The 25,322-nt window shown below is 51.4% G+C and overlaps 1 protein-coding gene across 3 annotated transcripts in view; it reads right to left on the reverse strand.

Annotated features, from left to right (window-relative positions):
* Positions 1–2,198: 2,198 nt before the first annotated feature.
* Positions 2,199–25,322, reverse strand: part of MGMT (O-6-methylguanine-DNA methyltransferase) — a 278,866-nt gene continuing 255,742 nt past the window's right edge. For all 3 annotated transcript variants that reach the window (XM_027528875.1, XM_027528876.1, XM_027528874.1), the window contains 2 exons: positions 8,610–8,749; positions 2,199–2,520 (listed from right to left, as the gene is read on the reverse strand). In XM_027528875.1, coding sequence (XP_027384676.1) covers positions 2,311–2,520; positions 8,610–8,749 — 350 coding nt within the window. In that variant the 3' untranslated portion in view covers positions 2,199–2,310. The remainder of the gene's footprint in view (positions 2,521–8,609; positions 8,750–25,322) is intronic.

Below are 25,322 nucleotides of genomic sequence, written 5' to 3' on the forward strand. Positions count from 1 at the left end.
GCAGTTCCGGGAGGCCCCTGCGGAGTCTGCTGCCCCTGGAACGGTTTGAGGCCCACCCTTGGGGCGGCTCTGCTGCTGGGACCCGGGAGACTCCGTTTGTGTGTCAGCAAGGGTGGGCGGGGCCCAGATAGGACCCCCTGGGGGTGGGGCCTGGCCCCGGCGGGCTGCCTGATCTGGGACCCTCCCTTGCTGCCTGCTGCTGGGGCACCTGGAGATCACGGTGGGAGGCCCCCTCCCTGAGGGGTCCCCACTCTCCAGGCCCAGGAGCAGCGGGTGTGGGGCCTGGGATGCATCCTGAGGGTCTGACAGCATTGCGGAGAGGTCTGCCCGTCCACTGACAACCGGACAGACAGCACGTGCCCTGGGGATTGTCCAGCACATCCCTTCTTCAAGTCCTTCCTCGAGCAGTGGGGGCCGGGCCTGCCCAGTGCAGCCCAGCACCCTTCAGTGGCGCCCTCCATCAGAAGCACTGACAGCCCCACACCGAGGCCCCAAAGCTGGGAGCTGGGGCTGCAGCCCAGCAGCTGGTTCTGTTCTGGCAGTGGGGTCCTGGGGCTGCAAGTCCCTGGAGCACAGCTTTTCCTCAGAGAATTCAGAACACAACTGCCCTCACAGCCCCCAGATGTGAAGGGCACCCGGGGCCCCCACTCACCCTCCTGACGTGTCAGATGGGGAGTCACTCACAGCTCCTGAGGCTCACCTAGGGAGCCAGGAGCTTGGGTGGATGGAGCAGGGAGACTCAGCGTCCGTCCACAGAGATCAGACATCTAGGCAGCTCCCTGTAAAGACTCTGGTTCGGCTCTAAAGAAGTCCTGAGGAGGACCAGATCAGAAGACAGTGGGGAAATGGTCGTATTTTACTTTTAAGAGAAAAATCCAGAATTAATTTGGCTGATATAAGAAAAGGATGCAAAGAATTGTAGATCGGTGAGAAAAGCCTAGTTAGTGTGAGGTCAGTGGTGAGGTCACACACAAAGTGTACCCAAACCACACACGCCCAGGGTTGTGCCCTCACCCAGTTGTGGACACACACACACACACTCCCAGGGCTGTGCCCTCACCCGGGTGTGGACACACACACACACGCCCAGGGCTGCGCCCTCACCCGGGTGTGGACACACACACACACGCCCAGGGCTGTGCCCTCACCCAGTTGTGGACACACACACACGCCCAGGGCTGCGCCCTCACCCAGTTGTGGACACACACACACACGCCCAGGGCTGCGCCCTCACCCGGGTGTGGACACACACATCTCAAGCTCTCCTGCTGCTGTTTACACTGTCACAGGTGCCCTGACAAAAACACAGCTTTCTACTGCACAGCCAGGCACCGTTTATCCTCCATCCATCATACGCTCCATTTTATTCATCCACATATAAAGACACAAGCTTCCCTGACGCTTCCTGGATTGGGCTGATAGTGAAGCTAAGACGACACCACGGCACTCACGCCTTAGACAGTGTGCACAGCAGGCACGGGACGTGCCCCTACCTGTACCGTGACCGGAGCTGACCCACCTCGCCAGCGGCCGGACTTCCAGGCTCGGGGTCGTGAGTCAGGAAGGAGAGGCAGGCGTCCCTCTCGCCCTGGGTCCTGAGAGAACTCAGGCCAAGAGTGGCGAGAGACCGGCTGGGCGAGACTCCACTCCTCAGGAGGGGCCATTTCAGGCACCAAGAGCTATTTGTTTTCCCAAAGTATTCTGGCAAGTGGCTATTTTCTATTCCGTTGACGCGACCCCAAACGGATGCACCTTGCATTAGCCTTCGGGCAGCTGGGAAGATAAAGCTGGAGTCTCTGAGTAAGCATGTCTTTTCAGGGCCACCCCTGTTCCTTCAGTAGCATAATCGCAGCAGCTTTGGCAGCTGAAAGGATAGGGCAGGCATGGAGCATGCTGCAGGCAGGCCAATTTGCCGAGGATGGGCCTGCAGGAGGAGGGTCTGGCCGTCTGGGGCCTGGCTGGCCCTGGGTACCACCATGGTGTCTGAGGCAGCCAGCGGTTCCTGGTGGGCACCAGATGCCCCTTCCTTGCAGGGCAGTCATCCTCACGTTTGCCAGGCTCCCATTCTCTCACCTCTGATTCAAGAGATTCAGCAAGGGGACAATCACAGTGACAGAAGTGAGCAAGCTACACCCACGGGGGGCAGCCCTGGGCTCTCTTCACGGTAAAACGTAAAGAAGCAGACACATGACACCTCTGAGACTCTGGCTCCTTTAATGAGACACCCCGCCCTCAGCACCCCCCACCCTCCCTCAGCACCCCCCACCTCCCCAGCACACACCCCATGCCTAGCACACTGCTCACACACACTCAGTCTCGGCCTGCGGGCTGGGAGCTGGCGGTGCTACCCAGGGCCCCGCGCCAGGATCCGGTGGCACGGGAGCCCCCTCCACGGGCTGCTTTCCCGGCGGGCCGGCCCTCGTGGGCCAGCAGCCACTCCTTCACGCCCACTCCTCCGGAGTAGTTGCCCATGGCCCCACTGCTGCAGACCACTCGATGGCACGGGATGAGGATGGGGATCTGCAAGAGAGCGAGGTGGCCACGTCAGCCTGGCCCCACGCCCACCCCGGCGGCCCCCCAGCCACATGCAGGCGCCACGTCAGCCTGGCCCCATACCCACCCCGGCGGCCCCCACCCAGCCACGCGCAGGCCCCGTCTCAGCACAAGTCGCCCCTTGGCCTCTGAGTGTCCTGGGTGGGCTGGGGCAGGCCCAAGGTAAATGTGGGGCATCTTCTAGAGCAGGGGTCTCCAGCCTCCGGACACACCCAGGTCTGTGGTCTGTGAGAAAAAAGGCCCCACCACGCGGGGGAGCGGCAGGTGAAACCAAAACCAACCCCCATCCTATCCTGGGTCCGTGGAAAAACTGTCTTTCACGAAACTTGTTCCTGGTGCCCAAAAGGCTGGGTTCTAGAGAATCCCTTCATGCTAGGATTTGGAAGGACAAAACAGTTTCACTTGGTAAGTGATTTAAAATGTATATGCACAGAATTTAAGAAGACATTCCCAAGTTTAGGTGCCACGCAAAGTTCCCAAGCATTTCCGAGAAGTAAGAGGAAACGCCAGGGAACGCTGTGTTCAGAGGCCACTCTAACTCCAAGGCTGGCTAACCGTGGATGCGGCCCAGGCAGTCCGCACTTGGTTTTGTAAATAAAGGCTCATTGGAGCACAGCTACGCCCACTTGGTACATACTACGTGGCTGCTTTTGCAAAACCGAAAACATTTACTGTCCTGCCCTTTACAGGGATCGCTTGCCAACCCTGCTTTACAGACACCAGTGGACCCGGGGGTCTGCGGGGTTGGGGGGGCTGCTTCCCTCCTTAGCCTCTGATACAGAAAGTTTGAGAAGCTCCACTTCTCATCTGTTCCTATCTGAGAAGCAGTCGCCAGACCCCCGAATCCCAGGCTGGGATGGACCCTCTGCCCTGGGGCCCTGCCCCCCACCCTTCCTCCCACAGGGTCTTCCCCACCTCCCAAAAAAGCCCTAAGAGGGCAAAGCTGCCCTGCGCCTTTCACATCTGGAGACAAGCGTAGTAGTTAGATGCCTGCCTAATTCAGCAGGGTGACTCCACGGAAAGCAAGGGCACTTCACAAAGAAAGCAGATACAAACACGGAGAACTGCCCAACAGTTGGACAGGCTCTGCCGCTGGGATCCTGGGGGCAACAGCCGGCCAAGTGCTGAGCATCCCTGAGTCGCACCAGGAAACACGGGCCCAGCACCACCTCCTAGAGAGGCTCACCTGCAGCTCACAACGCTGCCGCACCAGCCCCAGGGGAGGGGCAGGCCCAGTTCCCAGGAGGCTGGACAGGCAGGCGGGCCTGCACACGAGGTGCAGACGCCCCCAGAACAGGGCTTCCTCCAGCTCCGGCACACCGCTGACTGGCCCGGAGCTGGTCGCATGCAGACCTGCGGGAGCGTGAGACCCCACGGAGTGGCCTGGACTGGACGGCAGGGCCCACAGGCGCTGGACGTGACTCTGGCAGGGGCTGTGGCTCCTCTTGCAGCCACACAGGTGAGTCCCACCTTGCCCCGTGCTCCTCACGGCGACCCCCACCGGAGGGACCCGGCCCGCCCGGCTGCGGCCTCTTCAGCAGGAGGCCCAAGGGGCCCCTGGCAGCCCCACCGGGTCCGTTCCTGGAGGTGAGGGTTGCTGTCTGCACAGGGCTCTGACTGCAGGTGAGGGGGGTGGCGCTCCTGGGCTGGTCTGGCCCCCTTCTACCCCCAAGGGGAGGGTGACTCACTGAGCAACTGTCCTTGGATAAAGGCAGGACCGTGTCTGCCCAGCACCTGCGGAGTCCGGCAGAGGGACCGCCTGCCCGCCGGCACAGAAGTCCTGTCTGGAGAGGGGAAGGCGCAGGAAGCTAGACGCAGGCCTTCAGAGACCCACATGTGGGGGGCCCCCGCTCAAGGTAACCAGGCGCCTCTGCTCCCCGGGAGGCCGTCTCTGCCCCCACCAGAGGCCTTCACTGCGGGTGGAGCAGGCTGTCACTTGCCGCCACGTGACACACACTCCCCCTGGGGTGCCCCGCTGTTGGTCCCGGGAGGGTGGCTGGGTTCCCGGCCCTGTCCTGTCCTGGACACGCTGCTCAGTGAGGATGCGGCAGGGAGAACATGCCCTCCGTGCAGCCCAGGCCAGACTCCGCAACCTGAGGGCGCAGTGAGCCTCTCGTCCGGGGCCGAAAGCTGCTTGGAGGCCCGTGCTCTGCACGCTGCCCCGGGGGGCCGCAGAGGCAGGGCCCGCAGGGAGCTGTCTGACCTCCTGCGCCTCACAGACCAGCCCTGACTCGGATTCTGGGGAGTCTGGGTTGCCGTGGGAGCACGTGCTGTCTGTGGAGTTCCAGCCCCGTGTGCTGAGGAGGGCTCGGGCTTCCTCTCCTGCACAGCCTGACCAAGCGAGAAGCGGCCACACACTGCTGGGCCTGCCCACAGCACACAACCGGGGGGAACAGGAAACTTCAGGAGCAGAGTGTTTGCTCTGATTGGGGGTTTTTTATCAAATACAGTAGTCACATTAATAATTGCTGGGAGGACATGATTAGATAATACACAATTCAAGTTTTTGACTGATAAGGAGGTAGACACTTAATTCAATTTAGTTTCATAAACATTTAGGCTCCAATTCAATTTTCCTCCCGAACAGCAGACTTCACACACAAGCTCTCCTTCTCTTCCCTCTTGCCCAACGAGCTACGAAACTGCGAGTGTGTAACGCGACTCTCTGTCTGTGCACCACGCAGATAACAGGCTGCCGGCCGGGAATAGCAATTACAGAGAGAGCTATGATCAGTCTTCATCTGTGATGGGAACTGGTGACTGACCAAACACACACGATTCTCACCTCCAGAAGCGGGAACACTGCTTCTGGTCATGCTAATTTCAGTGACAGGTTCCAGACTGTTAAAATAATGAAACCTGCTAAAATTCACTGTGCCCCTGAGGACATTCCAAGGGATCCATGCCCTCTGTGCCCTCTCCTTTAAAGCCCGTGCCGCATGAAATGTAATTTTTATCAATAACCAAGTAGCTCATAATATCATAGCTGCATTGAAATCTTCATGCTGTGAAATCTAATTCATCCAATACATGAATCCATCACTTACACAGACCCTTTCTCAAATGCTATAAAACTTCCAAACCCATAGATTTGTCTCCAACAAAAATAACACGAAGGGGCCTTTCGATCAATAATGGAATCCCTCTGATTCTGGCGCTGGCTGAGCATTTTCTCCAGCTTTGCCTTTGTTCTTGTGGGTAGCAGCCCACAAGGGAAAGAGCTTGTTTTCACTTGCGGCCTCATCAATACCTAAATCCTGGTGAACAAGTGACACTGAGAAGCTGTAATCAATAGCTCCCTGTGCGTTTTTTTCTTCTGGTCAAATGGTTCAGCCCCACTGACAGCCCTGACACTTAGAACACGATGCTAAATCTTTATCAGCAGCCATCTGGGTGACTGGCAGGACAAGACTCGGGGGGTCATTAAGGCTCACGGCATCTGCGAATAAACGAGCTCCTCAGGAACGCACTTGTTTAGGAAAAGGTGGGGAAACTCTCTGGCAAGTATTGATTGGCTCTGAACTGCATTTAGCAAATTCTGAGGATGAGCAGGAAGGGGCTTTATCAGGCAGGGTGTGTGAGCCCTCGTCAACCTGCCCCACCAGAAGACTGCCGTTCCAGGGCTCGGTCTGGGACAGGGCATTCCGGAGGGCTGCCAAGACATTATACCTGGGCTATTAATCTGTTCATGGAAAATTCTGGAAAAACCAAGGGCCTGGGGTGGGCTGAAACCTCCCCAGCAGCAGACACCACCCCTCAGTCTGTGGGTGAGCAGCCCACGCCTCGAGCACAGGCCATCAGGGGGGCCAGCGTGTCCTTGTTTACTGCCGGACATCACGGAATGGGCACATGGTGAGTGCCAGGGCGTCCTGCAGCTTCTGCGTCCGTCTGCCTGTCACGCTCCTCCTGAACACAGAGATGGCTTCACTGGGTACGTCTCCAGGCCGTGCTCCCTATGCCTACGTGTGTGGCTCTGTGGCTGGACTCTGCCGTCAGCACTGAGAAGGGGGACGTGTCCACCAGATCCAGTCCCTGACTAGGCCCCTTATCCCTTCATATCCCCGGGTCCCCTTAGGACCCCTCAGCCCTCTCTATGGATGACCCGAAGACCTCTGAGCACGGCTGACTCCGCTGAGCTGGCCCAGCTGCAAGGCACGCAGGCTGTCTCCTTCCGGGAGCACCCCAGCTCTTCTGAGCCACCCCTGGAGGCATCTACTGGGTCCTCTGCAACTTTCTCGTCAGGCTGGGGTTCCTGTGTGAGGCCAGGCAGTGCCCTGCGACAGAGGGATGCCCAGGGCAAGGCCAGAGGCTCACGGCTGCCGCGCCACCCTTGTCACGGGACGGCACCACCATGAGGGGCCACGGTGCGGGCACAATCCTCCCCGTGTCCTCAGGCCACCTGGGCATGCGCCCACGGGGACGTCAGGACAGGGACTGCACGGACAGAAGCGTCTCAGGCCCCGTGAGAGCCTGCTTTACAGATGTCAGGGGCTGGGCCAGAGATGAGCATAAACAGTCACAGAGATTAACAGTAGGAGAAGGCAGTCCTGCTACCTGCAGGACAATACAGGTTTCTGAGTGCTGCCTTACGCGGTCGCCAGCAGCCACAGCCTGGCCACTTCAGAGAGTGGGAACTGCGGGTGTCACGAGGGGCAGGTGTGGGCTGCTGTGCACGTCAGTGAGCGGGGCTGCACACGGCGTGGGGGCAGGCAGTTCTGGGACGAAAGGCCAGCCTCAGGGAGGGGAGCAGAAGGACCAAGCATCCCCAGGGCGTGAATGGAGTGCGGACAGACAGGAGAATTTCTACACAGCTCAGTGACCCTGGGAGGCAGGAAGCGGGCACCTCCTGAGCTCACCCAGAGGCCCTGAGTGGACACACAGCACGGGGCCAAGTCAAACTGTCCAACAGGGTGACCTGGGAGAAGGCGGGGGCCTTCCAGAGGGGAGGAGCTGCGTCAGCGTCACTGGGAAACCTCAACAGTTACCCCTGGAAACTGATCCAGGGCCATCCACGTGTGCCATGCAAACGGGGCCTGCAGCCCGTGGAGGCAGCGTGTGTGAACGACACCCTGGGACGCCGCGATGGAAGCACAAGGGGTGCAGACACGACACCGCCCCGCTCCCCCGCCTCTGCCACGCGGAGCTCGCGACCCGGGAGGCGGCGGTGCTGTCATCTGCCGCGTGCTGCTCCCGACAATCTGGGGTGTTTAACGTGGATGCAGACTCTTCTCCAGGCAGACAAGCACTGTAACAGCCCACGCACACCCACAGGAGCCGCCCCTGCACCAGCAGTGGTGCAATTCTGTGTGGAAGGCCGAGTGGCCGCCCTCCTGAGACACTGGCCCTGCCCCGGGGACTGCCAGCTGAGGGGAGGGGGCTGCGGGCCGTGCCAGGCAAACCCGCCTCTCCCCGGAGAGCACAGACAGAAACCGTATTGAAAACACACAGCAAAGCCACAGGGATGTTTTAAGAACTGGGTCCATCTGATGGAGTAACTCCCCACCCCACGATGTGACCATCTGTTGGCTTTTCCTTATTGGATGGCACTCTCCCACCATGTTACAGAGTCCCTACAGCTTCAGGGAGAGACCGTCCTGGGGTGATGGTGCCCAGGTCTGCAGAGACCCTCCTAGGGTGATGGCGCCCGGGTCTGGAGAGGCCATCCCTGACTGACAGCACCCGGGTCTGGAGAGAGCGTCCTGGGGCAACGGCGCCCAGGTCTGCTGGGCACCGCAGACCAATGACACCGGGGACGTTCCAGGGCCCAGTGCGGTAGTGTGAGGGCTCCCAGAGGCCGAGCTGCTGTGTGGACGGGGTGCCCTTCCCATCCCCTGCAGGGTCCTCAGGTGAGTGTGGCCTTGGCCAGGCCCCTGCCACAGCCTTCCGAGACTGGACGGCCCCCTTCCAGAGGCCCCGACATGAACACCTCCTCTCCTCCCCAACAGCCCAGGTTGCCTCTGACACTCGCCTGAATCAAAGGACCCTCAGACCCTGAGCGCGGTGCCCCAGTGCCCTGCTGACTGCGGCCGGGCTGACCCCCGCAGCCACACACTCACAGGGTTGCTCCTCATGGCTCCTCCCACGGCCCGCGCTGCTCTGGGGTTGCCCGCCAGGGCTGCTAATTGCTGGTAAGAAACCGTTTCTCCGAATTTCACAAGCGTCAGCAGCTTCCATAACACCTGTCTGGTGAAGGACTCTGAAAGGGAGAAAGCAAATGACGTTATTGGGACAAACGGCTCCAACAGCTAAGATACAAACAGCTGCCAGCCCTGAAAGAGAAAACGCAACAGCGTACACAGAGGTGTGACTTAATTAAAACCCAGCTCCGCACGGGGTCCTGTCACCACGTCACCGACGAGAGGACGCGCGGGAGGCGAGCCGAGGGCGGGCCGGCACCTCCGCAGGCCCCGCCAGCGGGCAGCACAGACGGCCCGCCCTCCCACCTCCCCGGAGCTCCACGTGGGCCTGCAGCACGCTCTCCTGGGGCCCGCGCGGGTGTGGATCGCACACAGCTCACTTCACAAGCACAGAAGGCCCTGCGTGCACACCAACTTTGGAAGCTTTGTACTGCTTGTTCAGTCCTGACTCCAGCTGGGACGCAGAAGGAAAAGGAGGCCGTGGGCTGGATCACGGCCTGGTGCTAGCTTAGCCGTCCACACCCGAGCGCGAGCAGGCTTAGGATGCCATACACCGCGGTCCACGAGGCTGGTGGTGACCTTGGCTCCAGGCATCCGTAAGGAGCAGAGCTGCAAAGATAAAACAGCCTTACCCCCGTTTTAATGAGCAGCCACATCAAGCTGCTGCAGGGGTGAAGAAGAGGACACAGGACAGCCTCTCCCTCTGCTGCAGGCCGAGCGTGCTTCCGGGTGTGCAGGGTGCTGCAGAGGAGCTGGGCATGGGCCGGGCCGTCTCAGTCGAGGCCTCTCATCTCTCCCCAAAAGACGCGTGTCCGCGAGCATGGGACAGGGAGCTGCCCAGCAACCCCCCGCCCCGCCACCTCCCCCAAGGCGAGGGCAGGAGCGCCCGACACAGCAACAAAGGGAAGGATTCCACGGGCAGTTCCTGGGTCCAGAACAGCACTAATTACACTTCACGCCAAGCTGGCCAAGTGCGATTTGGTTCTTAAAGGAAACACACCCTTACACGCGTGTTAAATAATAAAAATCACTTCTTAACTGAAGGGAATGATAATCACTTCACTGGGAAAAAAAATCTGTTTAGTCTTTATTATAACATTAAGCAAATTAAACATCAGCATAATCCAGGTGATACTAGAAAAGGGTCAGCAAAGAAATTGACTTTGTTGTTCATTAATTTACATGGATTAGCAGAGGGCAGAAAGATAGCGAATGTGCTCTAGTTTTTTATGATATAATTTCAAACTCTACACCATTTGTGGCAGGAGGGTGACTTTGGGGTTAATCAGACTGATTTGTCCTTTTAATTGCTTTCTATTCAAAGAAAATTCATTAGATAATGTTCTCTTCAAAATTCATGAATCAATTTAACTGAAGAAACCACATTAACAGCTTTGGGTTCATTAGCACATGCGGTTGTGTGACTAGCTGATTGCTGCGAGGGTTTCCTTAGGCAAACAGACTTTGTTTACTGTGATTTCTTTAGAAAGCATTTTGAAACCAAACTGTTCATCATTATTATCGTCACCACTGTTGTGCCTAACTTAAAAAGAAAAGGAAGGAAAAAGAAAAGCAGGGCAGCTTGGTGGTATCTTGGAGAAAAAGAGGTTTCAGGGACAGCTGTCTTGAAAAAGACACAATAAAAGCAGCCCGAGTCAATACCGCAAGACGCCAAGGCCAGATCCCAGCCTTCCTCCGAGAGCAGAGCTGCCGGCTCCAGCTTCCCTGCTCTGGCCCGGGGAGAGGGTGCTGCCCAGGCTGTCCCGAGAGCAGCCTGGGACCTACTGAACCGGCAGGGACAGTGAGGGGTGCGTGCGCAGGGGACTGGAGACAGCAGCTCCGAGGAGCCATGTCCGCTCCTCCGCCCTCATGGAGTACCAGCCCAGCGCTGCTCTGACAGGTTACCGCCAAGTCACAGAGCGCCTCTCCTTCCAAGGGCAGAAGCATCGTATAATGAAACAATTACAAGCCCATGTGTGAGCACGGAGTTTATCAAACATTTTTGGCTTTGTCATCAATTTTTCACAGGCAACCATTTCTCATCTTGTACATGCCCGGCGATATCTTAGGACAAACAGCTGAAAAAAATGCAGTATTTTGCAATCAAGCACATCATTTTTGTTACCTGGAACTCAATCCACCCCGTAGGGAGCAAATGCATTAATTAGTCTTAAGCAGCTCTCAGAGTCAATGCCTTTGCTCTGGACCTGTGCAAAAATCAGACTTGAGCCCCACTTCTCCAAAAAGGAGGGGCAACTGCGAGCTGCTGAATATCATTCTGAAATGTAGTAAAAAATCAGCTCATAAAAATGAACATAAGGTGGAAAACACATTCTCTTGAAGGTGTTCAGTTCAGTCGCTCAGTCGTGTGTGACTCTTTGTGACCCCATGAACCGCAGGCCTCCCTGTCCACCACCAACTCCCGGAGTTCACCCAAACTCATGTCTGTTGAGTCAGTGATACCATCCAGCCATCTCATCCTCTGTCATTCCCTTCTCCTGCCCTCAATCTTTCCCAACATCAGGGTCTTTCCAATGAGTCAGCTCTTCGCATCAGGTGGCCAAAGTACTGGAGTTTCAGCTTCAACATCAGTCCTTCCAATGAACACCCAGGACTGATCTCCTTTAGGATGGACTGGTTGGATCTCCGTGCAGTCCAAGGGACTCAAGAGTCTTGGTGAGGTGACCATATAAATCTTTAGCGGTGGGACCATTACTTCAGGTGGCCCTAAGGACTGATGCTGAAGCTCCAACACTTTGTCCACCTGACACGAAGAACTGACTCACTGGAGAAGCCCCTGATGCTGGGAAAGTGTGAAGGCAGGAGGAGAACAAGATGACAGAGGATGAGATGGGTGGATGGCATCACCGACACAATGGACATGAACTTGGGCAAACTCTGGGAGGCGGGGAGGGACAGGGAAGCCTGGCGTGCTGTAGTCCATGGGGTCGCAAAGAGCTGGACACAACCTGGAGACTGACCAGCAGCAGCAGCAACCACTGAACCACCGCCTTTCTCTCCTGTGAAGGTCCCCACGGGGGGCAGGCCGCGGCCTCCACAGGCCACACTCCGGGTGCTCCTCTCCCTTGCCCTCTCCAGCCTGCTCTGGAATTCAGGTGGGGTCGAGACTGCTTCTTAGCTCTCCCTTATCCTAAGGACCTGGTCATTTCCATTTCAGCCTGGGTGGCTATTCAGACCCGCCCACTATAACCACCTAAACCTGGTGAAGACTGTTTTCTAAACCCTCTCTCTTCCTGGGCTGCTGGATAGGACTTCGTGGGTCAGGCTGCTGACAACACTGCATGCCTGTGGGATGCCCTGCCATAGCACCGAACCTGGTGTCCACGCCTGGGTCATGGCCGCCTGCCAGGTTTACGACTTTCCAAGGGCTCTCCAGGCCTGGCCTTCTCTGGCCTCTGGCACAGAGGGAGCCCATAACACCCTGGAGTGAGCACCAGGTTCTGATCAGGCGAATCCAGCACAGTTCTCACACCACATGCTCTTCAAGAGCATATCGGCTAACGTGACCTGATGCTGTCTCAGTATCAAAGCAGCCAGACGACCTTCCCAGGAAGGAGCCCAGGAGGGAGGCCATGAGAGCAAAGGGATGGGTGAGCACACGCTACTGAGTGCCTCCCTGAAGCCAGGGCACAGAGCGCAGGGCCATGGGGAGGAAAGGCTGGGGAAGAAGAACTGGAAGATGCGCTGTGATAAGGTGCCTGCTTACCACTTCTAATTCAGAAATCCCCAGCCAGGACTGGCTGTGGGCGTCCCAGGTGGCACTAGTGGTACAGAACCTGCCTGCCAACGCAGGAGACTCCAGAGATGCAGGTTCAATCCCCGGGTGGACAAGATGCCCTGAAGGAGGAAACGGCAGCCCACTCTTCTTGCCTGGAGAATCCCATGGATAGAGGAGCCTGGTGGGCTATAGTCCGGTGGGGGGGGGTCACACAGTCAGACAAGACTGACGGGACTTTGCACGCACCCAGGACGGACTGCGGCCTGGACCCTGGAGGTGGCGTCAGTTCAGACGGAGCCCAGGAGCCCTCGCTGCCTTGAGAGGGGGAAGCCCCCCCAGGGCTACTGTCTTGAACTCTTTGGGCCCCAGGCAACCCTGCAGTGTGTGCTGGGGGTGGCAATGGTGGGGGCGGCAGGTGCTGAGAGCTCTGAGGAGAAACACCCTTTCTGAGGGGAAGGGCTGTGGGCCCAAAGGTGGCTGGGCCCCTGTGTTCTCCATCTCTCCTGCTGCCCGGCCCCAGAGGCCTGTGCGGTTGCAGGAGTGTGTGGGAGAGGACCAGGGAGGCTGTGGAGGAAGAGGGACTGGGAAACCACACCAGACCTGGAGCTGTGCGGGTGGATCCAATGCGAAACGCAAGACTGAGAACGGAGGGAAGGCTGAGCCCCTGCTGTGGTCCCGGGGGCAGCCCTGAGGAGACCGCGGAGGCTGCAGGGCGCAGACACCGAGAGCGCAGCCACAGGAGCCTGGCCAGGACTCAGGGGCTGCATCCAGCCAGGTCAAGGGTCTCGTCAACACGAACATCGGCGTTACCCACAGGACTCACATGAGACTCAGGGCCTCAGAACATCTATTCAAAATGAGCAGGTTACAAGGTCCAGAACATTCAGCATATGAAGAGTCAGGAAATCCTCAGCCTTCCTGGGAAAAGAAAATCATCAACTGTAATGGCCAAGAAGACATGGAAGTCAGACTCTCCTGACAACCTCTGCCCCGCCAAGCTTTGTGAGGTGTAATTAACAAAACTGTGCGACACCCAAACTACATGCGACAACCTGAGAAACCGCAGCTGAGGACAGCTGTACAGGATCTGTGGTAAGAACGCTGTGTGAAGGGAGAACACCCTTGGAGCAAGTGAAAATAGAGTTTCTAAAAAAATGAAAATTACGAAGAAAAATCAGAGAATGTAGAACTGAAACATACAATATGCAAAAAGGAAGAACTGCACGGCATGGGCTTCTAGGCAGACTGGAGACGCCCGACGCAGAGTCGCCCAGCCTGAAGACGAGTCAGCATAAATGGCCAACCCGAGAGGCAGGAAAGAACGCCAAAAGCGAACGACAGTATCCAAAGCAGCCTGGGGGACGCGCTGGAAAAGCCAGAAGGCCTCACACGCGTGTTACTGGAGTGCCAGAAGGAGAGAAAGCAAAGCGTGGGGTGGAGAAAAAATTCAAAGAAATAACAGCTAAAAATTGCCCAGATTTAGCAAAAGATACACAACCATAGATTTAAAAGAAGCTCAGCCATGTGCAAAGGGACAATCCCAAAGAAATCCACTCCCAAACCCATCAAGATGAAGCTGCTGAAATCTAAGGATGAAGATAGAAATCTGGAAAACAAGGAAAAATGGCGTATTATTTGTGGGAAAACAATGTTTGAATGACTGTAGAATTCTTACAGAAACTGCAGAGATCAGAAGGAAGCAAAATGGCAGTTTTTAAAGTGCTGAGAGAAAAGAACCATCAACTCAGAATTCTATATCTCGTTTTGAAAAAAAAAATCCTTCAAGGGTGAAGTTAAAATAAAGACATTTTTAGATCAAAAAAACCTAGAGATAAGGCACTGCCAACAGACCTAAAAAGCTACAGGAAGCCCTTCAAGTAAGAAGCAAAACAATACCACAGGGAAGTGTGGAGCATCAGGAATAAAAGCAGAACCAGAGAAGTGGAGACTATTTGGCTAAACACCACAGATCCTCCTTCTGTCGAGTTCCTCAAAATGCGTTTAACGACTGAAAGAAGACCATGACGTCAACAGAGAAGACAGCAGTGTGTGCAGGTGAGAACCGTCAGCGGAGCTGAGAGGGCTCCGTGGCGGTGGGGCTTCTACGCTCCACGCTGAGGTGGTGAGACGCCGACTCCAGCTAGACTGCGACAGTGATGCGTGTGAGGTATTATAGTCCCTGAAGCAACCACCAGAAAACTGGTAAGAGATGATACAGTGAAAAAGAGATGGCGAACTAAAAAATGCTGAACTATTCCAAAGGAAGGAGAGAAAGGGGAACGAAAAATGAAAACAGAGGGAAAAGACAGAAAACAGATAATATTATGTGATAATAAAATAATAAAATGTAAGAAACTAGATAGCAATAAAGTGAAATAAGTGTCTGACATACCAACCCTAAGCGTTTATGTACCTTAACAACAGGGTTCAAATGCATGAAGCAAAAGCTGACGAAAATGAAACGATAATTAGTTAACTCCACAATTATGCTTGAAGACTTCACTACTCCTCTCTTGTAACTGACAGAAATATCTGACAGAAAATCAAGGATGCGGGAAAAAAAAAAAACACCAACTTGTCAACCAACTTGTCTTAACTCTATAGAACGCTCAGTAACAGAGTTCTTTGGAAATACACATGGAGCACTAGTCAAGATGTAGCGCATCCTGGGTCACAAAACAAACATTAACACATTTAAAACAGCTGAAATCAGACAAATGATTTTCTCTGATCATAATGGAAAAGTGAAAAGGAAAATCTCCAAATATTTGAAGAGTAAATAAGCTATTTCTAAATAATCTATGAGCCATAGAAGAAATCCTAAGGAAAAGAAAACAAAACTGAGCTGAATGAAACGGAAAATACACACATCACAGACTATGGGACACAGCTAAAGCAATATTTAGAGGGATATTTATAGTATTAAATGCATATTTTAGAAAAAAGGTCTCAAATTAATGACAGTATAAAACACAACAATAATGAGTTGAGTTGATCAGTCATGTCCAGCTCTGCGACCCTATGGTCCGACCAGGCTCCTCCGTCCGTGGGATTCTCCAGGCAAGAGCACTGGAGTGGGCGGCCATGCCCTCCTCCAGGGGCTTCTCGACCCAGGGACTGAACCTGGGTCTCCTGCACTGCAGGCGGATTCTCTACCATCTGAGCCACCAGGGCAGCCCATAACAATAATAAGCTTCCAATTTAAGAAACCAGAAAAAGAAAACAAAAATAATCCGAAAGAAGAAGGAAAGGAATAATGAAGGTGACGACAGAAACCAGTGAAACTGAAAACAGAAAGTGACAGAGTGAAACACATGATGCCAAAGCCGGGCTCTCTGAGAAGGTAACTGATACATTTCTAGCAAGACTCATTAAAAACCCCTATCAACACAAGAAGTTAAAGAGGGGATGTTACTACTGACCTCACAGACACTGAATTCATAGTTTAAAATCTTCTGAAATCATAGGGCCAGATAATTTCACCAGAAAATTCTATCAAACATTTAAAAGAATAGATCAATTCAGCATAATTTTTTCAGAATAATAGAGAAGGGAACAATTCCTAAGGCATTTTATGAGACTGTAATTATCCAAATACCAAAATCAAAGAAGCTGAAAGGCACAGATCACAATCTCTCATGGACACATATGCAAAAATTCTCAACAGGTACTTGCAAATCAAATCGAGAAATATATCATAAACAAGATATTAAAATTCAGTGGAGTTTGTCCTAGGAATGGAGGGCTGATTCAATATTTGAAAAAATTAATCTCTTATAAAGCTACATTAATCAAGATAGGATGTATTGGTGAAAAAAATACATATATCAATGGAACAGAATTAGAAGAACAAAGGCAAGTCCATGGAAGAAGGATCATCCTTCCAAAAACCGGTGCTTGAACTGGGCAGCCACACGCAAAATATGAATCTAGACAGACCCTGTATCTTCTACAGAAGCTGACTCAAAGTGGGCCACAGGCCTAAATCGAAGAGGCGAAACTATGAAAACCTCCATGAAAGGGAAAAAGTGGGTAAGCTGAACTTTATCATAAGTAGTTTTTGCTCTGTGAAAAATGCTGTTAAGATACCTTATAGAAAAGGAACAAGCTGAAAGAAAAATTTGCAAGATATATTTGATAAAGGACTTGTATACAGAATACACAAAGACTTCTTAGAAGCTCAACACGAAAATGACCCAATTATAAAGTGGATAAGGGTTTAACTTGGGCCTCGCATGAGTGGCGCCAGGGAGGGGGTCTTCTGTCTTGGGAAGACCCCCTGGTGGAGGGCAGGGCAACCCACTCCCGGATTCTTGCCTGGAGAATCCCATGGACAGAGGAGCCTGGCGAGCTATATATATAGTTCATGGGGTTGCAAAGAGTTGGACAAGACTGAGCAATTAAGCACAAGAATTTAACAGACACCTCCTCACCAAAAAAGATATACAGGTGACAAATAAGCATCTGAAAAGATGTTGAACATCATTTGTCATTAGGGAGTTACAGGTTAAAATAATAAGATACAATTAGATACTATTAGAATGGCTAAAAACCAACCAACCAAACAAAAAAACCTCAACAGTACTGACTGCTGGTGAGGATGAGGGATATTCAGTCACTGCTGATGGAAATGCAAAGCAGAACAACTATTCTGGAAGAAAGTTTGCTAATTTCTTACTTATAAAGCTAAATAGGAGCTTACCACATGAATGAGTGACTGCATTCCTAGGTATTTATACTCAACAGACTGGAAAACTTATGTCCACACAAAAACCCGCACATGGATGTTTACAGCAGCTTTATTTACCTACTGCCGAAAGCTGGAAGCAACCAGGATGCCCTTTTATAAACAAACTAGGGAACATCCATACAGTGGAGTATTATGCAGTCATGTAAATACTGACCTTTCAAGTCACAAAAAGACATGAAGGAATATTAAAGGTACACTGCTAAGTGAAAAAAAATTTTTTGAAAAGGCTACATGCTGTATGACTCCAACGAGGCGACATTCTGGACATTTTGTAAAAGGAATGTATACATAGGGACATACATGAAATGTATACAAATTAACAGCAACAAAATATTTAAGAGACTGGAGGATCCCAGGACAGAGTGCAGGTGGTAAGGAGAATCTAACCATATTATAAATGTATGCACAACTCCACTGAAGTGTGTGGGAGGAAAAACAGTGACCCAAGCAACTTTGGAAAAAAGTGGAGTCTATAAGACTAAGGCAAAAGGAACTGCACTGTACACTGTACTCTGGCTGACAGGGCTGCTTCCCAAGGAAGTACAGGATAAAAACCCCAATACTGCGATACAGTATACTGGGCTCAAATAACTAAGGAGATGGATGGCAGAAGATGGGAGCCAGTTTCTCACTGATGGAAGAGGAGCGTACAGATAAGCAAGGGGAGGCGGCTAGGATGATCCAGGTAATAATGGATTAGAAATCTATGTAGATTTGAGTATGAACTAATGTTTAGAAGACGTGGGTGGGTTCGATCTCTGGGTTGGGAAGATCCCCTGGAGAAGGGAAAGGCTACCCACTCCAGTATTCTGGCCTGGAGAATTCCATGGACTAAGTGCATGGTGTTGCAAAGAGTCGGACACGACTGAGTGACTTTCACTCTACCTTAATATTGGTAGAGGTCAAAAAAAAAAAAAAAGAAAAAAGAAAAAAAAACATAAAAAAAAATATTGGTAGAGGTCAATGCCAACCTCAACAGTGTTAAATCATGATGATAGTATGGACCCTTGACATGATTTCATGAAAATGGCAGTTTACCTCTGTGGTTTTCCTCCTCTAACTCCATAGCTCCAGTCTATGATGAGAAAAGCATCATATAAATTCTAATATGACATTCTACAAAATTTCTGACAAGTACTCTAGAAAACTGCAAAGGTCATCTTAGACAAGGAAAATCTTGAGAAAATGTCAAAGCTAAGAGAAATCTAAGGAGATGTAATGACCAAATCTAATACGGTATCCTAAATTGGTTCCTGAAACAGAAGGACATTAGGTTAAACCTAAGGCAATCTGCATAAAATATGAACTTTAGTTAAGTAAGATATCGACACTGGTTCATTGTATTAACAAGTGTATCAGTAATACAAGAGGTCAATTATAGGGCAAAATAGATGTGGGTACAATAGATGTGGACTCTCTGTACTAACTCAATTATTATTATTGTGGTTTTTTTTTTTTTTGGTAAATCTAAAACTGTTCTAAAAAATAAAGTCTACTTAAAATGAACTAATATGAGCCACCATATTAACAGCCTAATGAAGAAAAAGACATAATGATTAATATTAATCATGGTAGGAAAAAAATTTAAGAAGTTTCAACATACATTCATGACGACAGCTCCCAGCCACCCTGGAACAACCCGATAAAGATAATGACAAAAGCCTGAAGTTCCTACCGTGCTTGCCTGTGAGAAGATGAATGGTTTGCCCTCAAGATTGAGAAGCAGCAGGACGTCCGCTCCTGCTCAACACCACAGTGGGAGCTTTAGCCGTTACAACAAGACAAGAAAATAAATACATTTTGGAAGGAAAGAAAACTGTTCCCATTTATAGGCAATATGATTTGTTCATGGGAAAACACTTAAGAAACTATCAAAACAAACAAACATGTCAACAACAAAACCAGCTTTGAACTAACAGGCGAATACAGCAGGGTCGCCAGGTACAAGGTCAACACAAGAGGCAGTCACAGTTCTGTTACTGGTAACAGCTCCAACCAAACTGAAACACTTAGATCTAAATCTAACTGTATACAAGATCTTTATGCTGAAAACTACAAAATGCTGATATATTGATAATATTATAAAAGAAAACCTAAATAATTTGAGAGACATACCATGTTCATGGATAGAAGTCTCAATATTACAAAGCTTTCAATTCTCCAAAAACTGAACCATTGATTTATTTCCATTCCAGTCAAAATCCCAGGGGTATTTTTTGAAGATACAGACAAGATGATTCTAAAACTTACGTGGAAAGGCAAAGGAACTTGAACAGTCAAAACATTTGAAAAAGACAAAAGGAAAAAAAGGCTGAGAAATCACACCAGCAGGTTTTAAGACGTACTATTATGCTGTTATAGATCAAGATAATGTGAAATTTATAAAGGGATAAACACAGAGACTTTCAAAGGAGACTAACATACAATATCCAAATGGTTTATGACAAAGTTGCAAAAGCATTTCAATGGAAAAAGGATATTACTTTCAAAAAGTGGTGATGGAAAACTTGATATCTAGATGCAAAACACTGAACTCTGACCTAAATCTCATACCTTTAAAAAATTAATTTAAAATAAATCATTTATTTAAATAAAACTTTCAACTAAAAAAGAAAATTTTAGAGTAGAGGAGAAAACCTTTGTGACCCAAAGTTAGGCAAACAGTTCTCAGATGTTTCATCAAAACCACAATCCATAAATTAAAAAGTAAACTGGACTTCATCAAATGAAAACAAAACAAAACAAAACTGGTCTGTAAAAGTCAGTGTTAACAGATACAAGACAGGTTGGAGCCTGGGAGAAAATATTTGGAAATATATCCAATAAAGGACTTATATTCAGCATATATACAAAAATATTTAAATTCAACAGTAAGAAAACAAACAACCTAATTTAAAAAGATGGGCAAAAGACTTGAATTGACAGTTCATCAGAGGAGGATATAGTTTGGTAAATAAGCACATGAAAAGATGTTCAACATAACTGTTAGAGAAATGCAAATTAAAATCAGGATGAGATAGCGTTCCACATCTATTAGAATGGCTATAACAACACATGAAGGTAACACCTATACTGTGGAATACAGCAATTAAGAGGAATAAACTACAGATACATACAACAATTTGGATGAATCTCAGAGGTATTAAACTAGTCACAGAAACCAGGCTCAAAAGATAAATGCCGTCGGAGCCCACTTCTATGACGTTCTCAGTGCCGCGAGCCGTGGTGACAGCACAGAGCGGAGCCTGCCGAACGTCGGGGAGGCAGCTGTGACTGCAAACGGGCAGCAACGGGGCGTTTAGGGCGATGGAACTCGTGTGTCCTGCTTATGATGGTAGCTACAGAAATCCACACATGTATTAAAATCCATAGCACTGTAAACCACAAAATTCAGTTTTACCACATTTCTGAAAAGACAAGATCGAAGGAAACACATTTTCTACACGCCTTTTCTTTTACCAAAGAAGAGTTTTCTCCTCAAAGGTCAAGATATCTACTTAAACTGGAGTCTAGGTCACATTCTCTGCCAAGTCTTTCTCCTCTACAAGTTCGCCCTCAACATTAATAATACAGTCATCATGGTGGGCCCTCCACTCAACACAGCTCAGAGCAAGGGCTGCCTGAGGGGTCCGCACCTCAACAGAGAGCTCTGGGGCTGACCCAGAGGAGGCATCCAGTGAGCGTCCACGGGACGAATGGAGGAGTAGGCCTGGTCTCCCCTGAGTCCGCCTGAGGGTGGCTAGTGCTGGCGGGAAACAAGCAGCACCGTTGACCCCGAGAGCAACCTCAAGCTGCCAAGCCCGACTAGGGTGACAGAGCAGCTGCCAGAGGCAGGCACAGCCCCCGGCCGAGAGCGAGCGGCTGGACTCGGGCATGGATGAGGATGAGAATAGCCGGGCAGAGGAGCACTGTGGCCCCACCAGCTCTCAGACACGCTCAAGATGAACAGCTGCTGCTGCAGCAGCCTTCGCCCCAGCCTTCCCACAGGGAAACGGTCAGTGTCCAGCACAGCGAGGGCACGAGGGGGCCTGGCACCACTCCCTGCAGGCAGAGCGTCAGCAGCCCAGCCGAGGGCCTTTGGAGGGACCAGAGCAGGTCACCCGGCTGCTAACTGGGCTCGGCCAGGGCCGCACACACCTAGGGGCCTCTGTATCTTACAAACATGAAGGAGTCCCCTGATGCTGGCCCTCCAGAGCACTAGCCTCACCTCTATCAGCCACAGCTGCTTCTGACATCAGGACTGGATAACTTGTAAATACTCTCTTGCCTTCCATGTGCTGTAATACATGTATATTTCATTTCAAATGAAATATAACACTGCTTAAGGGAAAATAACTGCATTTATTTCAGTTATTTTCAGTAGTCATGTATGGATTGAGAGTTGGGACTGTAAAGAAAGCTGAGCACCGAAGAATTGATGCTTTTGAACTGTGGTGTTGGAGAAGACTCTTGAGAGTCCCTTGGACTGCAAGGGGATACAAGCAGTCCATCCTAAAGGAAATCAGTCCTGAATATTCATTAGAAGGACTGATGCTGAAGCTTCAACTCCAATATTTTGGCCACCTGATGCGAAGAGCTGACTCATTTGAAAGACCTTGATGCTGGGAAAGACTGAGGGCAGGAGAAGGGGACGACAGAGCATGAGATGGTTGGATGGCATCACTGACTCGATGGACACTGGTTTGGGTGGACTTCGGCAGCTGGTGATGGACAGGGAGGCCTGGCATGCTGCGGTTCATGGGGTTGCAAAGAGTCGGACACGACTGAGCGACTGGACTGAACTGAACTGATTCAGTTATGTCAGCTATGACCTCTACAACACTATGAGCAGCAGAGAAAAAAACAAAGAATAAAAAAGCTTATAGGTCACCTCAAAGGTTCAGGAATCAACATGGTATTTTCATTTCAGCACACGCCTAACCAAGTCAGACTACATGAACTAAATACACCTACTTGAGAGTGTCAGCCTGGTGCACGGGGGTAGGGGGTGTGTGAGTGTTCTGCTGGGGGACGGCACACACCGTGAAGCCTGTGACAGTCTGCTGTGGAACTGGGAGTGGGGTCTGGAGGGACACAGTGCCAGGGACAAAGATACACCTCTGCCAACCAGTATCTCTGGGCTGGACTGGTCAGGACGGGGAGACACTCCATATGGAAAACCCAAGGGATGTTCCCGGCTTGTGAAGAGGGCTGCCTCGTGGTGGCCGTGGGGGACAGCCCAAAGCCAGCCTTTCTCTCTAACATGACAAACACAGGCTGCAGAAAACTGTTGCGTTGGATGGTGGGCAGCAACACGAGCAGGGAGACAGGAGGGAAATGCTGGAGCACAGCTGCTGAGGGTCTGGTCTTCAAGAGTGGGCATATGTCTCCTGGAAGGAGTGGGGGTGCTTCAGATGGAAGTGACCCCCAGTGGGAAACTGGGGCAGGCAGTTGATGTGCTCTCCTTGCCCTTCACTTACTCCTCCTGCAAGCACCTGACCTGGGGCTCCCTTTTCCAGGTGAGCGAATGGGGCACGGGACTCTGCAGTCCCAAGCACTGCTGGGAGCCCAGATTACAGGCGTGGAGGGAGATTCTGTCCTGTGGGTGAGCCTGGAGTAACTGTCCAGCTAAGGGCGGGCCTACTGAAACCGTGCGCAAAGGCAGTCAGAGCCTGTGGTCTGCCGGTGCTCAAGGGAAAAGGAGCCTGGCTCACCTGGAGGGAGCACAGCCCCTCTGCCACACCAGGAACACAGAAAAAAAAACCAGGAACACAACACAAATTTTATGATGCCTTAGAGAGACAACAGGGGCGTCCCAGGTGGCACAAGTGGTAAAGAACCTCCTGCCAATGCAGGAGCCGTAAGAGACACGGGTTCAGTCCCTGGGTTGGGAAGATCCCCTGCAGGAGGGCATGGCAGCCCACTCCAGTATCCTTGCCTGGAGAAGCCCATGGACAGAGGAGCCTGGCGGGCTACAGTCCACGGGGTCGCAAAGAGTCGGACACGACTGAAGCGACTGAGCACGCATGCATAGAGTCAATGGGCAACTTTCTGGAACAATAAACAGTTTTTACTTTTAGAACAGTGGTGCTCACAGTCCAGTCTGGGGAGCTTCGGGGTCCCAGAGACCCAGTTAGGGGGACTGTGAGGTGAACACTATTTTCATAGTAACACTGAGGTGCTATTTGCCTTTTAAATTTTCATTCTCCCACAAGTACATAGAAGTTTCCCATAAGCGACATGATGTGTGATAAACAGATTAAATGCAGGAGCAGCTATGAGAATCCACCTGTCTTCCATTAAGGCAAGATTAAAGCGACTGGCAGAAGTGCAGAGCAGTGCCGCTCTTCTGTGTGTTTTGGTTTTGGAAAATAGAGTTATTTTCACGTGAATATATCATTTTTGATAATATGCAGTGAATTTATTATTATTACTTTAGAATAAATTAATACACTAAAAAACTCTCAGGTTTAATTTTCAACATGGTTAATGTACATAAATGCTGATAATCCAAAGCTCTCTGGGGTCCTCAGGAGTTCCGAGGAGGACAGAGGGGTCCAGAGGACAGACGACCTCCATAAAGGGTTAGGGCGGCCCCTCCCTGTCCACGCCTGGCCAGAGGAGCAGGGCTCGCTGGCCCGGAGCGCACCAGAACACAGTCTCTGAGCTCATCTCGCAGGCGGATTGGCCTGTATCAGCCCTCAGAAACGAGCCTCAGCCTCACCCGCTGCGGGGAGACGGCGTTCTCACCTGGCGAGGCCGGCGCAGGTGAGGTGGGCTCAACAGCCTCGCGGCTGCACCTGGCCGTATTGTATTTGTATTCACCTTCCCAATAATTAGAGCTCCCGAAACTTATTTAACAAAAGAATTATGCCTAAGACTTAAAGCTCAAACTTAAGGAAGCCTACAGAGAAATGATTAAACTGTGAATGTCCTGGTATGAATGTGAATAATTATACATTAACACCCTTTACCATTCAAGTAATTGTCATTCAGCTCAAACCTGGATAACTGACTTTTGAACAGGTGTTAGCAGTTTCTGAGCACTATAGGAAATACATAGAAAGGCTGTTAAAAAAAAAAAAAGGAAGAAGGGAGAGGGAGGGAAGGGGCTGACGTGTTGCTGAGGGTCCCTGTGAAAAAGGCGTGGCCATCAAGCCTGAGCCTCTGGTCCTACTTTCCCTTCGACCCCCAGCCCCGAGCACCTCCTTTCCCAGCGTGCTGCCTCTCCCCACGCCCATCTCAGGGCCTTTCTTTCTCATGTTCCCCTCAGAAATACTCTAGACTTCCTCAGTTCGTCGCCTGAACCAGCCTGGCCCATGGGAGCCAGGGCTCCCCCCGGGCACAACCTTGTCATCCCAACAACAGAGAGGTGGGTGATCAGATTTAAGATGACACAGCGCTTTCCAACGCGGGTGTCCCTGTGCGCCCACGGTGGCGATGAGAGGCCTCCCTCGAACCTCGCCTTCTTTTCGTGGTTTCAGTCCAGCTGCATTAAAGGGACCAACTGCTAGTGAATTTCAGATCCCCACCATTTCAGGCTACACGCCCCACCGGTCTATAAAACCACGTCAGCGTAGGTACACTGTATCCCACCCCTCTCCAACCCAGCTCCACAACAACCGTGCATTCCTTCAGAAGCTTTCGAAGCCTCCTGCTAGCCCTCCATAGCATCCAGCTGCATCAACAGATACCTTGCAGCTCCTGCAAGTCTAAAAGGGAGCGTCTTCCTGAACTGGGGCACAGCCCCACCACCCTGGGCCCAGCGTGAGAGGCTCCAGTTGGTGTCATGTGACTGGGAACATCAGCAAATCTAAAGCAGGGGTGTGGGGCGGTGAGTCTGAAAGATCCCCACCCATGTGGCTTCTTGAGCTTGTCTAAAACAGCCCTGAGGTCTGTTAAATAATTTTAGCTAACTTTTGATGACCAACCCAACAGAAAGAAGCTAAGCCCTTAATTTCTTAATGAATTATTCTTTACCGTGGGACAGGGATTACGCCATGGAGAAGGCATATCATTACTGACAGAGCTGTCAGAAGGACAGGCGAAAGGAAAACTGGCAAGCTTTAATTTCTCTGCTGAGAAATGAGGGGCTCTTTGGGGATTAATCTCAGTATCAACATTGAGCCTTTGCCGCAGGGCAGCTGAAGAATTCAAAAGAAGT

This window comes from Bos indicus x Bos taurus, chromosome 26, assembly GCF_003369695.1.
Source record: "Bos indicus x Bos taurus breed Angus x Brahman F1 hybrid chromosome 26, Bos_hybrid_MaternalHap_v2.0, whole genome shotgun sequence".
Lineage (NCBI taxonomy): Eukaryota > Metazoa > Chordata > Mammalia > Artiodactyla > Bovidae > Bos > Bos indicus x Bos taurus.